The 14542-nt window shown below is 44.8% G+C and overlaps 1 protein-coding gene across 3 annotated transcripts in view; it reads right to left on the bottom strand.

Annotated features, from left to right (window-relative positions):
- Nucleotides 1–1341: 1341 nt before the first annotated feature.
- TANGO2 (transport and golgi organization 2 homolog) overlaps nucleotides 1342–14542 on the bottom strand; it is a 143629-nt gene continuing 130428 nt past the window's right edge. For all 3 annotated transcript variants that reach the window (XM_074206540.1, XM_074206541.1, XM_074206542.1), the window contains 3 exons: nucleotides 9076–9229; nucleotides 5036–5140; nucleotides 1342–1769 (listed from right to left, as the gene is read on the bottom strand). In XM_074206540.1, coding sequence (XP_074062641.1) covers nucleotides 1646–1769; nucleotides 5036–5140; nucleotides 9076–9229 — 383 coding nt within the window. In that variant the 3' untranslated portion in view covers nucleotides 1342–1645. The remainder of the gene's footprint in view (nucleotides 1770–5035; nucleotides 5141–9075; nucleotides 9230–14542) is intronic.

The raw sequence follows: 14542 nt of genomic DNA, 5'->3' as shown, positions 1-14542 counted from the left end.
TTGAAGTTTATTGTCCATGATTGAGTGACACCAAGGGGTCTATAGGCAACAAATGAATGAAGGTGTATTGTTTTTATCCAAAGATTTCCCATGGTTTTGACTTAATTTAAAAAAGATCAGAATAAGCCAGTAGCTGATCCAAGTGGAAAACTCTAAGAGGGAAAGTCTAGTCTGGAAAACATGGCAGCCCTTCATCGCCATCATCTACAAATTTTAGACCAGGTTATAAGGAATAAGGAAAGTGGCAACAAATACATTCTGGAAGATCAGGGAGAGATGGAATAAGTAAAGATTTTCCTCAACTGTAAAGAGCTGGAGAAGGAAATGGCCAACCCCTTCAGTGTCTCTACCAAGAATGTCCCAAAGGTGTCAATAACAGTTGGAAGTGACTAGAAACCCCCCCAACAACAACAAAGGGGCAGGGATTTGATTTGGTCCAATGAGCCCGGATTAGGAGCAAAGGATGGATGAAGTTGCACCAAGGTAAAGAGAGGATTGAGCAAAAGAAAAACTTCCAGAGGATCATCCCAAAGCAAAATGGACCAACTTGGGAGGGGACATTTTCATTCAGCTACTCAAGGTTAGTCCCATCTCTGAGGGTCTTTGCTTCTGGGACTCTTAAAACTGGACTTTGTTCTGATATTAGGTGGTCACATGAGTTTCACCATTTACTAAGCACTAAGTCCTTGTTTTACATTTGAAGAAACTAAGGGCTTGACTCTAGTTAATAAGTTACTGCTTTTGAGGGCTAGGATTCAAGGCCCGGTCTTCTCTATCTGAGGTCAATGGTCTTCCCCTAAGACACACTGTGTAACGTCTCCATCACACCTTGCCATCCCCCATGTACTTGTTTGTGTAATCATTCCATCTTTAAGAAATCTTTTCTTGTCAACTTTTCATTTTCCATGGACATATTCCTGCTACCTCTGTTTCCTAGGAGGTGAGGGGCACCAGAGGCAGTAAGCCCTGGCCAGGTATTTCCCTGGTGAGCAGGAAATCGTTGGCTCCAGTGACTGAACTGACCCACCCTGACTTCAAGCTTCTGAGACTGGACAGAGGGAGTGATAGAGGGAGCTCGGAACCAGGACCCACTCTTTAGAAGTGAACAGCAGTTCCTCTGGAGCTGTCTCGGGATCAGGTGATTGTCACAGGCGCAGCTGAGTTTTCAGAACTAGCTTTCCTGGAGATCTTACATCTACTTCATTTGAAGTTTATTGGCCATGATTGAGTGACACCAAGGGGTCTATCTGCACCAAATGAATGAAGGTGTGTTGTTTTCACCCAAAGGTTTCCCATGGTTTTGACTCAATTAAAAAAAAAAAGATCAGAGTAAGCCAGTAGCTGAGCCAAGTGGAAAACTGTATTTAGGAAGGAAAGTCTAGTCTGGAAAACATGGTGGCCTCTCCATCGCCATCATCTACAAATTTTCGGCCAGGGTATAAGGAATAAGGAAGTGGCAACAAAGACATTTTGGAAGATCAGGGCAAATTCTGACTTGGGCTATTTTCTCTTGGGGACTGTGCAAAGAGTCTTAGTGTGGGGACGGTTGCAGCTTTTGTCAGCCCCCAGTTCTGGGATTTGGACAAGGTGGTCTTGGGAATGGCTCTCTCTGGTTTCTTTTATTGACTCCCCTTCAAACACAAAGTTATTCACTCTGCAGCTGGAAATGGTAGGTGTTAGTCTTCCATTGGTTGATGTCTTCATCAATCATACTGCGCTCAGTGAATGTGACATTCCCTTCCCCATCAATGAGAACAATGGTGTTTGTTCTGAAAGAAGCCAGGAGAAAGCCAGTTAATCCCCTATTCCAAGGAAGGCAGGAGCCTTTATTCTCAGACCTCAGGGAATCAGGGCAGGGCCCAGTTACATAGACAGAGAGGAACCTGTATGGATAACTGGAACTAGCTGGCCCAAGTTTTAGCTCAGAAATGCTATTTGAGTTTGGCTACAAAAATCCCCAAGCAAAAGACAGAGAGACATAGGGAGAAGGTTTTATTATTGATGAACCTCCAAGAGAAAACTGAGTTTGGGTAGCAATTAGCTTGACACAAATCAAATGAACCTCACCTGCATGTGTTTGTCATCATTTCTTTTCTAAATAGCTTTTTTCTCCCTTTGAGGCAGGGAATCATTTTTTCCTACCTCACATACTTACCAGAAGCCTCTTCGAAGGCCTCCCTTTGGGGTTCCTGAGCTAGGAAGGGTCCTACAGACCCAGCCCACACCTGGCTGCCCATCTCTTGGTCAGCTTTGACATCCTCCTGACTCCCAGGCAGACCCTGTCCTCACCTGGATACTTCCAGCAGAGGGCCAGGGCTGACTGGAGTCCAGTGAGTCAGGGATCTAGTGAGAATGGACCCAGCTCGCCTATTTTTTATTGGGTGACTGGACAAATCAGTCCAGTTCCTCTCCAGTCAAATTAAGAAATATAAAAAATGATCTCCAAGATTTCTTTTAGCTATAAATCTTATGATTTATGAAGTTAAGTCAGTGGGGCAGCTGGTGGCATGGGGTTGGGTGCTGGGCAAGGAGTCAGGAAGACCTGAGATCCAATCTTGCCTCAGAAGCTTGCTAGCTGGAAGATTCAGGGCAGGTCACTTCCTCTGGCTGCTTTCACTTCTAGATTTGTTTCCTTTCTCTGTAAAATGGAGCTATTTTAATAGCACCAACCTCTTTTGTGAAGGTCAAATGAGAAAATAATTGTAGAGAGCTTTGAAAACCTTTTTAAAATTTTTATTTATTTAGGACAATGGGGTTAAGTGACTTGCCCAAGGTCTCACAGCTAGGCAATTATTAAGTATCTGAAGGTCTTCCTAATTCCAGGGCTCTATCCATTGTGCCACCTAGCTGCCCCTGGGCTTTGCCAGCCTTAAGGGACTCTACAAATGTAAACTCTTCTTATGCTTTGAATCATTCTGGGCAGTTTCCAATTGAGCTGTGCTCACTTTCTGAAGGACTCAAAGGAAGATCCCCAATGCTACCACTCAAGATACCCCTCTTCCAGCCTGGCCTTTCCTCTGAGCCTCCCGGAACCCATGAACTGTGTGACAGGACCGAGGGAGGGGAAGGAAGGAATAAGGAGCTTCACTCTCCAAAACCTTCCTCTTCTCCTGCCAATTGCTGAAGCTCATCACTGGTAATGTTCCATTTCTCCCATTTCCTCCTCAGGCCCTGGGGTTCTGCCCTTCCCTGTAGAGCGTTTCTCATTTGGTCCTCTTCTCTCCACCTCCATAGTGGTCTACCTCTCCAGGAATGAATACCTAGAATGGCCTCTGAGTGGCTTCTCCTACTTCTAATTTCTCATTTTCAGACCCTCCTCCAGAGCTGTTGATCCTACCCTGCCCCAGGGCCTTAGGGGCTTGTCTATGACCTGGGGGGGGGATAAAGCTCAAATTCCTCATCAGAACTACCCTCCAAACACCTTTCTCACCTTCTTACACATGACTTCCCATGTGCCAATGCTCCGTACAAATGATTTGGCAAGTGCTGTCTTTGTAAGTTTAATGTCTTTAATCCTCTATTTCTGATCAAAATGGATTTCTCAGCCTCAAATTGGGTTTTGTTAGGTCTGAACGTTAACCTCTGCCCTCCTCAGGGTCTGTGTCTTGCCCACTATAAATGTGAAGGCGGACTGTGAATTAGCTTGGTCCCCCTCTAATTGTATCTACAGGTTTGACTTTTCAGTTGGGTAAAGACCATCCCGAGGAGGCAAGAAACTGGTCTAGGTGTCTCTGTAAGAGACTAGAAAAATTCTTTTACTTATGACATTTTGGAAAGGGAGAAATCCCCATGTTTTATGTGTCTATATTGTAATTGATAATAATATAAAATATCAAGTCAGATAGGAGATGGTAATCCTTCGGCTAATTGGAGCTTTGTCAGTTATGAAAAAGGACAGACCTTATGGATGGCTTTAGGGAACCTTAAAGTAATCAATGGCACCTTTATGTATGATGTGTAACCTGATTGGTTGGCCACCAAATTTTTAATGACCCTTTGTGAGATTTCTAGAAATACTTTTCCCTCATTAAGCTTTTGGTTGATCTCTTTAATGATGTCTTCCCTCTATAGGTTTCTAGGTAAGATCTTGGAGAAAAAAACTACATGGAAATGTTTTTGTTATTTCATTTTTAGCCTAAAATAATCAGTGATCAACTTATGCTAGAGACTCACATAGTCAGAAGGCCCTGGGTCAAGCCTTGGTTCTGCCTGGACCCATCATGTATCTGGGCTGCATTCCCTTCTCTGAAAATGGCAATGCAGGCCATACTCCTATATCGTGAGGCCTATGACCTGGCAGACATTAGAGATTCACTCCACTTGGCTTCAGAAGACAGAACTGGGAGTACTGGAGGGTCAAGGAGAAGGGTGGAGGGACAGCGGGTGGAAATTGTGAATCAGCTCAACATCAGGAGAAACTTCCTGCTAATCAGGTCCACAGTGGGAAGGATGCCCCCCCCCCCCAACTCCCTGAGGTCACAGATTTGCCTTTCTGGGGATCTGGAGCAAGGGCTGGCCTTGTGTGGGGATCTCATTCTGGGTCGCCCCTGAGATCTGCCTTGGAGGTTTTGTGTGAGTGTGAATCTGGGAGTTAGACTTGTCTAGCTGGCCTTTCAGGCTGACTGTGGCAAAACAGAATCAAGGGCCCCTGAAAACCTTCTCCTGATGTGGTGTGCTGACTTCTGAGGCCCTGGTCTGCCTGCAGTGAGTGGAGCCCCAGATAAAAGAGGTCTTCTTGGTCAGGAGGCTAAAATACCAGATCTTCCCACACTTGTGCAGTCTGAGGGCAACAAGGAACCCCAACAGGGCGTCCCCCCTCAGTCTGGCCTTTCCTGCACACTGAGCACGTCACCTAGTACCAGAGTGCCTTATGTGCAACTCTCATTCCCTCCTTCCCGGAGCCTGAAGACACGGTCCCGTCCCCCAAAGCGGAGCCCGGGAAGCTCAACAAACATCTGTTGAATTAAATGAACCACCGCCACAAACTACTAGGCCAATGTACATGATATTATCGTTGGGTTGCTTTTTCTTTTACCTTGTGCCGTATCCTGGGAGGCGAACACACACAGCTGCGTATTTGTTCAGGATGGGCAGGATATAGTCCTTGCCTTGGTCTTCAATGGCAGGGTCGGGCAACTGGCTGGGAAGACAGGGAGATATTACTCCTCATGCTTTGACCAGAGGTCAGTTCTCACCTTGCCACCATCCTTCTAATTCCTCCTTTAGCACAGGCCAAAGCCATATTTGCCTCATTCCTTGGCTTGGCCCACTCTTCTGTTCCAAATATCTCCATAAATTCAGATGTTTATCCCAATTAGTCAAGACCCTCCGTGAATCCTCACCAGTCTTATTTCATATGAATCCCTTCTGGGCCCCAGCCCACCCTCTACTTTCCCATCTCCACTCCTTTACTTGCAACATTCTCTATGCCTACAATGTCCTTTGTCTTTCCCTTTTGAATCCCTCCCTGGTACGGGTAGAGGAACTATGCTTTGAAACAACTCAAATACTGCTCCCTCCAGCAAGTTATCCTGATCCTGCTGGTCTCATGTAATAATAATAATAATAATGATGATGATGATGATGATGATAATAATACCAAATATCTACATAGTGTTCCAAAATAGTCTTTTTAAAATTTTATTATTTTTTTCAGCAAAAAAACTGCCTTCTTTATGCCTTCTTCAACCTAGACTGAAAAACAAAGAAAAATAAAACTCTCAATATAAATGTGGATAGACAAGCAAAACAAATTCTGGAACTGATCATGTCTAAAAAAGTCTCTAGAACAGCTAGGTGGCACAGTGGATAAGTTCAAATCTAGCCCTAGACACTTCCTAGCTGGGTGACCCTGGGCAAGTCACTTTATCCTGTTTTGCCTCAGTTTCCTCATATGTAAAATGACTTGGAAAAGGAAATGACAAATATTTTTGCAAAGAAAATTCCCAATGGGGTCACAGAGAGTCACACACAACAGAACTGACTGAATAACAAGCAGTTTCAATCTGTACTTTGAGTCATCACCTCTCCTGTCAGGAGATACTTTCCTTCATAATCCAGGGCCATCTCCAGTCGTCCTGATTCCTATCTGGCCACTGGACCCAGATGACTCTGGAGGAGAGAGTAAGGCTGGGGACTTAGCACAGCACTCCTCACTTCAAACCTTGCACGTTATGCTATCACCTTCCCCAATGTCAAGGCCTCTTCTGAAGAATGAAAGACAAACAACCCGTGAACAGTAGTAGCTGCCCCACTGGGGACTCAACTGGTCAGTTCCACTTGGGCATCACAGCTCTTTCTTTCTTTCTTTCCTCCCTCCCTCATTCCCTTCCCTCCTCTCTTTCTCTCATCTCTTATCTACACAGAGAATCATAGCTTTGTTGTAGATGCTCTGCCCAAAGAAAGATAAATTTTGATCAATGAAACCTTGAAAGATATCTTGAGGTTAACAGTCTAGATTTCTTTTTTTTTTTTTTTTTTTGCAAGGCAATGGGGTTAAGTGACTTGCCCAAAGCCACACAGCTAGGTCATTATGAAGTGTCTGAGACCGGATTTGAACCCAGGTACTCTTGACTCCAAGGCCGGTGCTTTATCCACTGTGCCACCTAGCCGCCCTAGATTTCTTTTTTTAAGGAATATGCCTTAAACCAAAATCGCTCTGGCTCTCACTGATTGGCCAGCATTTTATGTATGGGGAGATGGTATATATGTCCTCTATCATCATCAGGAGACATAGAGGAAAGTAATGAATTAGAGCACCTGGGAGTAGTTTTGGTATGTCTTGATGATCTTAAAAGCAAATTGGAAATATAGGGGAAGAAGAATACACTCAGCAGGAAAATAAAGGAAAAATAGGGAAATCATCTCATATAACTGGGATGCTGAAGTAGAAATCTGTACAAACAAAGAGGAAGGGGCTGGGGGTGCAGGTGACATTTGAACCTCTTTTTCATCTGAATCAAAGGAAGTTAAAGGAAGGAAGAAAACACACACACACACACACACATCTCATCCAACAGGGAAACAAAAGGGAAAGGGAGAAAGGAGAGGAGGAAATAAAAGTGAGAGGGATATTAAGGCAGGGATTAGTTCTAAGCAAAATGGACTAATGATATACCAAAATATTTATAGCAGTTCTTTTGCAGAAGCAAAAAATTGGAAACTGAGGGGGTGCCCATCAATTGGGGTGGACTGAATAATTTATGGCATATAAATGTGATGGAATACTATTGTGCTTCAAGAAATGATGGAGATAGAATTAATATAGAGTGAAGTCAGCAGAATTAGGAAAAATAATTTATACAACGACAACAATAATGTAAAGACAAACAGCTTTGGAAGACTTAGAAATTCAGATCTGCCAAATTACCACTCATGATTCCAGGAATCATGATGGATTATGCTACCCAGCTCCTGACAGAGAGGTGATCGACTCAAAGAACAGACCGAAACCGTGCTTGTTATCCAGCTTAACTCTCCATGATCCCCTTTGGAATTTTCTTAGCAAAGATACTGCAGTGGTTTTGTCATTTCCTCCTCCAGCTTATTTTACAGATGAGGAAATTGAAGCAAACAGGGTAAAATGACTTGCCCAGGGTCACCCAGCTAGGAAGTATGTGGGGCTGGATTTGAACTATCCACAGTATCTAGAGACTTTTTAAGACATGATCAATTCCAGACTATCCATGTTTATAATGAGGGTTTTGTTTTTCTTTGTTGGCCTAGGTGGGGGAAGATGTAAAGAAGGCAGATTTTTGCTGAATTAAAAAAAATAAAATTTAATAGCCTTATCAGTTCTTCTGGGCTCCATCATTATCTCTCTGTAGATGATGCCCATCTCCCTTCCGAATCATGCCACCAAGTCCCTATTGGATATCTCCTCTTGGATGTCCTCTGGCACATCCATCTCTGTAGGTACAAAGGAAACTCTTCTTCCTCACTTAACCTTCCTCCCACTATGTTTTCTGTTATTCAGGTTCACAAACATGAAGTCATCCTTTACTTTCCTCTCTTCCAGATTTCATCTGGTGCCAAATCTTGTCTCTGTCATTTCTTCCCTCACATAGCCATCCTCCTAGCTCAGTCTTTGTCATCGTCACCCTAGACTATTGCAGTAACCTGTATTTGGTCTCCCTCTCTCACCTCTCTAACCTGGGCTCCACACAGTCTGACCGTGCTTAAAAATCAACCATGGCTCCTCCATATTGCTTAGCCTGGCACTGAAAGCCCTTCACAAGCTGACTCAATATGCCACCATATCAATTATTATTTTGTATACTCATTGATGTGGTCAAAATGTCCTGCTTTCACCTCTGTACCTTTGAGGGGGTTTTCCCACATACCTAGACTGTGTTCCTTATGGGAGCAGGTGCTCCCTCTCAAGGGAAGTCTGCCTTGAATCCCTTAGGCCTTAGTAAAGTCTCTCCTCAAATCTGCCCAAATTTACTTACCTGCTTATATTCCCTGTTGGAAAAGGCACTATGGCCTTGCTTGATGTCAAAAGACCTGGGTTCAAGTCCTGCTTCCCAAGGGCCCCTGGGCAGGACAGGTAACCCCACCAAGCAGGTGAATCCCTGAGGCTAAGCTTTGAGGAGTCTGGATCTTTTGGTGGAGGGGTATTCCCTGTCACAACCCCCCATACTAGGGAAATGAAATGTAAGCTCCCTGAGGACGCAGACATTTTCACTTTGTCTTTGTGTCTCTACCACATCTGGTACCAAGGAGAAAATACAGGAGTTGTTAAATGTTTGGAGTGAATGGAACTTCTGGGTCTGTGACTGCCCTTTTTCTGGCCAAGATGCATTAACCAGTGTAGTCTATGAATGTATTAGTGACAGTTATTGGAACATCTCATGCTTGCTGAGGCATGGGCATCTCAATGGGGTAGTGGGCATGGCATCCCCTGGCATCTTCACTAACATGCAGGTTTCTGGGCCCTGAGCCTTTAGCTCCACCTGGGCCTCTCTGACTCTCTGCCTTTCTGACTCTCTGACTCTCCTCCACCCCACATCAGAAGTCAGGGAGGCAGTCCCTTCCCCACCATAGAAGGGCATTCCTCCTCTAGGGAGCTCTTACCATTCTTGATTATTCATCACTTTAAGCAGCTCACTGATCAGGTCTTCTCTGGAGAGGTCCTGGCTTTGGTCAATCACATCCACAAAGAGCTGTTTCCCATACTGAAGTTTCTTCCAGGGTGTTTCCAAGAGAGAATTGCTCAATCCATACACACCTATGGGTTTGCAAAGTCTTTTAAATGTGATTCAGGAATGCTTGACTGACCAGAGGTCACCGGAGCAGCCTGCTCCTAACAGCACTCAGAAGTAGTAACGTTTTCCTAATATTTCAACATTTCCAAAGCTCTTCTCATGGGTTCCCCCTGCACAATCCCTGTCAGAGGAAAGTTCTACAGAGAGAACTACAGAGATCTCTACCTAGTGCTCTCTCCAAGGTATGGAAACTCCCTCCCCTAGAACCTGACCTCAATGGAGTACAGATGAGAGGCTGAGGGGCCAAGGCAGAATGAACAGGAGGAGGGAGCCTCCTGCCCTAGGAGTCCTCCTGCTTTGCATGGGACACAGTGTGTAGGTGACTTGTCCAGGAGCATGCCTTTGGTAAGGAACAGAGACAGTACTGGCCCTCCTTCTGAAACTGCCCCAGGCTCCCTCTCTGCTTCCTCCTTCACATTTTACAGATGAAGACAACAAGGCTCTAGAGGCTCTAGGAGGTTCGCTGAGAGTCAGTGTCTCCCCTGAAGGATGCTCCTGACCACCAAACAAGCACCCTCCTTTCTAGGCTTTCTGGCTTGGGCTCATTCTGATCCCTCCTTGAGACCTGTCACAGGTAGCAAAGTCAAACAGAGACAGGACAAAGGCAACACTCCCAAGAGAATGCTCCCTCATTTTCCCTGGGTGCTCGGCGTGTATATGAAATACTTGTCTAACTCTGCAGTTTCTGTTGAAAATAAATTTGTTTTAGGTTTTTGCAAGCAAATGGGGTTAAATGACTCACCCAAGGCCACACAGCTAGGTCATTATTATTGTGTGTCTGAGGCTGGATTTGAACTCAGGTCCTCCTGACTCCAGGGCCAGTTGCTCTACCCACTGCGCCACCTAGCTACCCCGAAAATAAAAAATTTTCAATTCTCCAAAAAGGTATGGTTCAAATTTAAGCCAACTCAGTTACACGGGTTCACAACAATGTGAAACACTGGAAAACTGATCTAGGAAAAAAGTTGGATTAAATTCTTCAGTTTGAAAAGCACCAAGTGCTTCATGGAAGACCCAAAAGTTATTCTATAGAAACAAGATAGGAGGAAAATAACCAGGTGAGATGTGGTAGGAAATGCAAAATAGTAGGTAGGGATGGGAAGACCTTAGGACGGGGATACTAGAATGGGGAAGGGTCCTAGAATAGAGAGTGGAAGAGCTGGAAGGGTCCTGGGATGACAGAATGTGCAAGTCGAAAGGGCATAGACCATCAGCTGGACTGATCCTTCGAAGAGACCGACAGAACTCGGAGCAGAGACTGGCAGAATCTCTAAAGAAATCTTTAAACAGAGAATGGAAGGAGAGCCCCCAGATCATGACATTTTGCAGGTCTTTGTGCATAGCCTTTGACTCAGTGATACCTCTACTGGCCAGTCTCCAATGACATTACAGAAAATGGGGAAGAGCTGAAATGGACAAAAGTACATTTTGTTGTTGCAAAGAACCAGAACCAGAAGCAGATGGTCATTGGTTAGAGAATGGTAGAACGAATCATAGAATGTGATTTGGCCTAATGGATAAAAACTGGGTTGGGGTGGGTCAAGATCCGAGCTCAATTCCCATCCCATATCCCTGAGCAAGTCCTTTGGTTTCTGCAACAACCAAATGGGGATAACAAGAAATTCCACCTCTCAAGGTTGCAGTAGATATGCAAAGCACATGGCAAACCACAAATTGTTTCAGAAACATTAGCCATTATTATTATGCCATAAGAAATGACAAAAGGCCCATGGAGACAAAATGAAGCATGCAGAGATGGCAGAACAATTGACAGAATAATGACACCATCATGAAGAGAAGCGTCATTGAAGGCTTAAGAACTTTGATCAATGCAGTGACAAATGACGACTTCATAAGAGTTCTGATGAATGAGGCCTGCCACCTCCTGGCAGGTGGTGATGGACTCAGGGCTTTGCCAGGCATGCCCTGGGTGTGGATTGGTTTGGCTTAATTCTACTTCTCCAAAAGGAGAGTGGGATTTTCATGGGGGTGGGGGTGGTGGTGAGGCCAGAGCCAATGAAACAGTAAATACACAGGAGAGAGACAGAAGGAAGCCCAGGAAGCTAAGAAGGACAGTATTTCTATGAGGGTATTAAATTTATTTTTTCAGTCATTTCAGTTGTGTCTTAATTCTTTGGGACCCCATTTGAGGTTGTCTTGTCCAGGATATTGGAATGGCTTACCATTTCCTCCTTCAGTTCATTTTTACAAATGAGGAAACTGAGGTAAACAGGGTGAAGTGATTTGCCCAGGGTTACACAATTAGTCTGAGGTAATATTTGAACTCAAGTCTTCCTGACTACAGGCCTGGTGTTCTATCCATTGAGTCACCCAACTGCCCCTAAATTTATTAGAGATTTAAAAAAGGCTATAAGCAACAGAATCTTGGTTTCATTTGTAATTTTTTTTCATTTCTTTGTATATGGAAATATTTTTGTTGATGTCTGTCAAGCTGATGATAAAACAGGAGCAGAGAATGTCAGAGCAAGAGAGAGAGCTGGGAGGGACCTTAGAACAGGGGATGTCAGAGCTGGGAGGGGTCTCAGACCAGGGGATGTCCTTAGCTTTTTTTTGCTACCTCTGAAACAGTCTTCTCAATTAGTTTAGTGACACTAAGAGAACCTAAGATAACAGGTTGAGTCCACAGCTCCAAGAGACACTAGCAATCTGCTCAGGAGTGTCACAGTTCTAGGGTTGACAGTGATTTCATTAGATGAGAGAAAACAGTCAAGAACTGTCTCTTTTCTTTGAAGATATAGAGATAAAGTAGGGAAAGGCCTAGGAATTGTAACAATACTAAAATGTTCAGGTATTTTTTAAAAAATAAGTTCTAAAGAGAACATTTGATTCATTGATAAATGCTTATGTTTTACCTGGGCTGTGTTTTAAGGAAAGAAAGAAAAAAAGCATCTTCATCTCAGGTAATGTATCCCAAGTTTTTAGGATGTATGGCTACTTTCAGAGTGCCACAAGCACCCATTATGGCTTACCCCTAACTTTATGGGTGTATATTCTTCACCCTGATAGTAGATATGGAGAATGCATTCCAGATTTATTTCAGCTAATGCCTCTGCTGAGCTCATGTCCTTTGGCTGACCACTGAAGGGCAAAGCCCTTGGTGGGGGCTCATATGATAAGAGTCTGAGGGGAGCAGATCTTCAGAGGACCATTGTGAACCATTCCTTAGAGGATCAAAAATGTAAGGATAAGTCGAGAGCAAGAAGCACAAGGGAGTGCTCCTCCCAATTCCATTTAGTTCAATTTGATCAACATTTATTAAGCTCCTAGAATGTGCAAGGCCCTGCACCAAGCCCTGGGGATATAAAGGGAACTGGTTCCTGGCCTCAAGAAGCTAACAACCCAATGGGGGAGACAGAGACAGAGCAAGCTACATTTGGGCCAAACCAGAGATGATGACCACAGAGCAGGTCCTGCAATAAAGAGGAATGAGGGGAGGCTCCTGTAGGAGGGGAAGTCAGGGAGGTCAGAAGGAGCTGAGGAGAGAAGCTTGGGGATACCAGAGAAAATGTCCAGAGCCGAGAGATGAAGAGTCTTGTTCTTGGGAAGGTCAGTGGCCAGGGTCTGGATCAGAGTATGTGCTGGGTGGTAATATGTAAGAAACCTGGAGAGGTGGGAGGGGGCAGGGCCCCTGGGGAGCTCTTGAGAAGGGCAGCTTTAGAGTACCCACCCTGGGAGTTCCCATGGACTACTGGTGCCTTACCTGGCCTAGAGCATTCCAAGCTCATATGGGTCTGATCAGCCACAGTTGGACACACTGTCATTTGTCTCAAACAGTGATGTCATTTTGGTCTTCTTCAATAATGAAGGACAAGAACCTATAACCTAACCTACCTACTGAGTAGGGATGTGGCATGATCAGACTCAGGAAAATCCCTTCGGTGGCTGAATGAAGGATGGACTGGAGGCAGGTAGACCCTGCCCAGAAGATTTGTAGTAGTCAAGGGATGAGGGCCTCCACCAGGACAGGGCAGCATCAGAGGGGAGGCTGGTCAAGAGATGCTGCAGAGGTAGAATCAATAGGTCTTGGCACCAGCTTGGATGTGGGGGGGGGGAGAGAGAGTATGAGGGGTTCAGGAAGACACCTATGTTTGAAAGGCTGAGGGAAGAGGGTATAGCCCTTTACCATTGGAACTGTGAGATTGGATGGCAGTAGAGATGCTGGCAGGACAGGTAGAGATGGCCATCAAGTCCTTGGGAGATGCTGAGCTCACCTAGGAAGAAGTATTGAGAAAGAAGAGGACCCAGGACAGAGACCTGAGGGATACCTATGATGAGAGTGTGTGACCTGATAGAGGGTCTTGCAAAGGAGAATGAGAAGGAGCCAAGGTAGGAGAATTGGGAGAAACGGAATTCTGAACACCTAAAGAGAAGAGAGTTTCTCAGAGGACAGAATGATGGACAGTGTCCAGGGCCGCTGAGAAGTTGGGGGGAATTGGGATGGAGAAAAGGCCACTAGATTGGGCAGCTAAGATATCATCAGTCATTTTGGAGAAAGTCATTTCAAGGGAATACTGAGGCCACAAGCTGGGGTGCTAGTAAGGGGAGAAGAAGAGAGTGAGAAGAGAGAATGACCCCTGTTGGGGGGTGCCTTTTCTAGCAGTTTAGCCACAAAGGGCAGAAGAGACACAGCAGGCTATTAAGATGGAAATATCAACTGAGGGTTTTTCCAGAATAGGGGAGACATGGGTGTGTCTGTGGTCAGAAGGGAATGAGCCAATGGAGGAGAGACTGAAAATAAGTGATGACACATAGGGATAAAGAAGGGGATGACAGAGAGAGGGGGCAATTTGAGGGAGGAGATGGGATGTTATGGGGTCACTTGAACAGGGAGCAGGCAGAAGGAATCTGAGTGAGCGGGCATGAAGAAGAGCAGAGAAGAAGGAACTCACAGAGAATGGCCTCAATTTTTTCTGTAAAAGCTGATGAGATAACTTTACAGAAATACTTGAGCTTAAAGATCCCATAGGTTCAAAGAACTAAAACTTGAAGGTCATCTAGTCCATGGGACTCATTTTACAGATGAGAAACTGAGACCCAATTAAGTGATGTAGTGGAAAGTACACCAGGCCTGGAGTCAGGAGGACCTGGGTTCAAATCCAACTGCAGACACTATTAGCTGGATGACCTTGGGCAAGTCACTTGCGGTCTGCTTCAGTTTTCTCACCTATAAAATAAGAATAATAGCAATATCTCCCTCTTGCAGTGGGGTACAAGTGCACTTCCTACGATTGTGAGGAAAAAGATTTTTAAAAAGC

Source organism: Macrotis lagotis, chromosome X (assembly GCF_037893015.1).
Source record: "Macrotis lagotis isolate mMagLag1 chromosome X, bilby.v1.9.chrom.fasta, whole genome shotgun sequence".
Classification (NCBI taxonomy): Eukaryota; Metazoa; Chordata; class Mammalia; order Peramelemorphia; family Peramelidae; genus Macrotis; species Macrotis lagotis.
The sequence above is the reverse complement of the archived record's forward strand: the minus strand, read 5'-3'. Positions and strand labels throughout refer to the sequence as shown.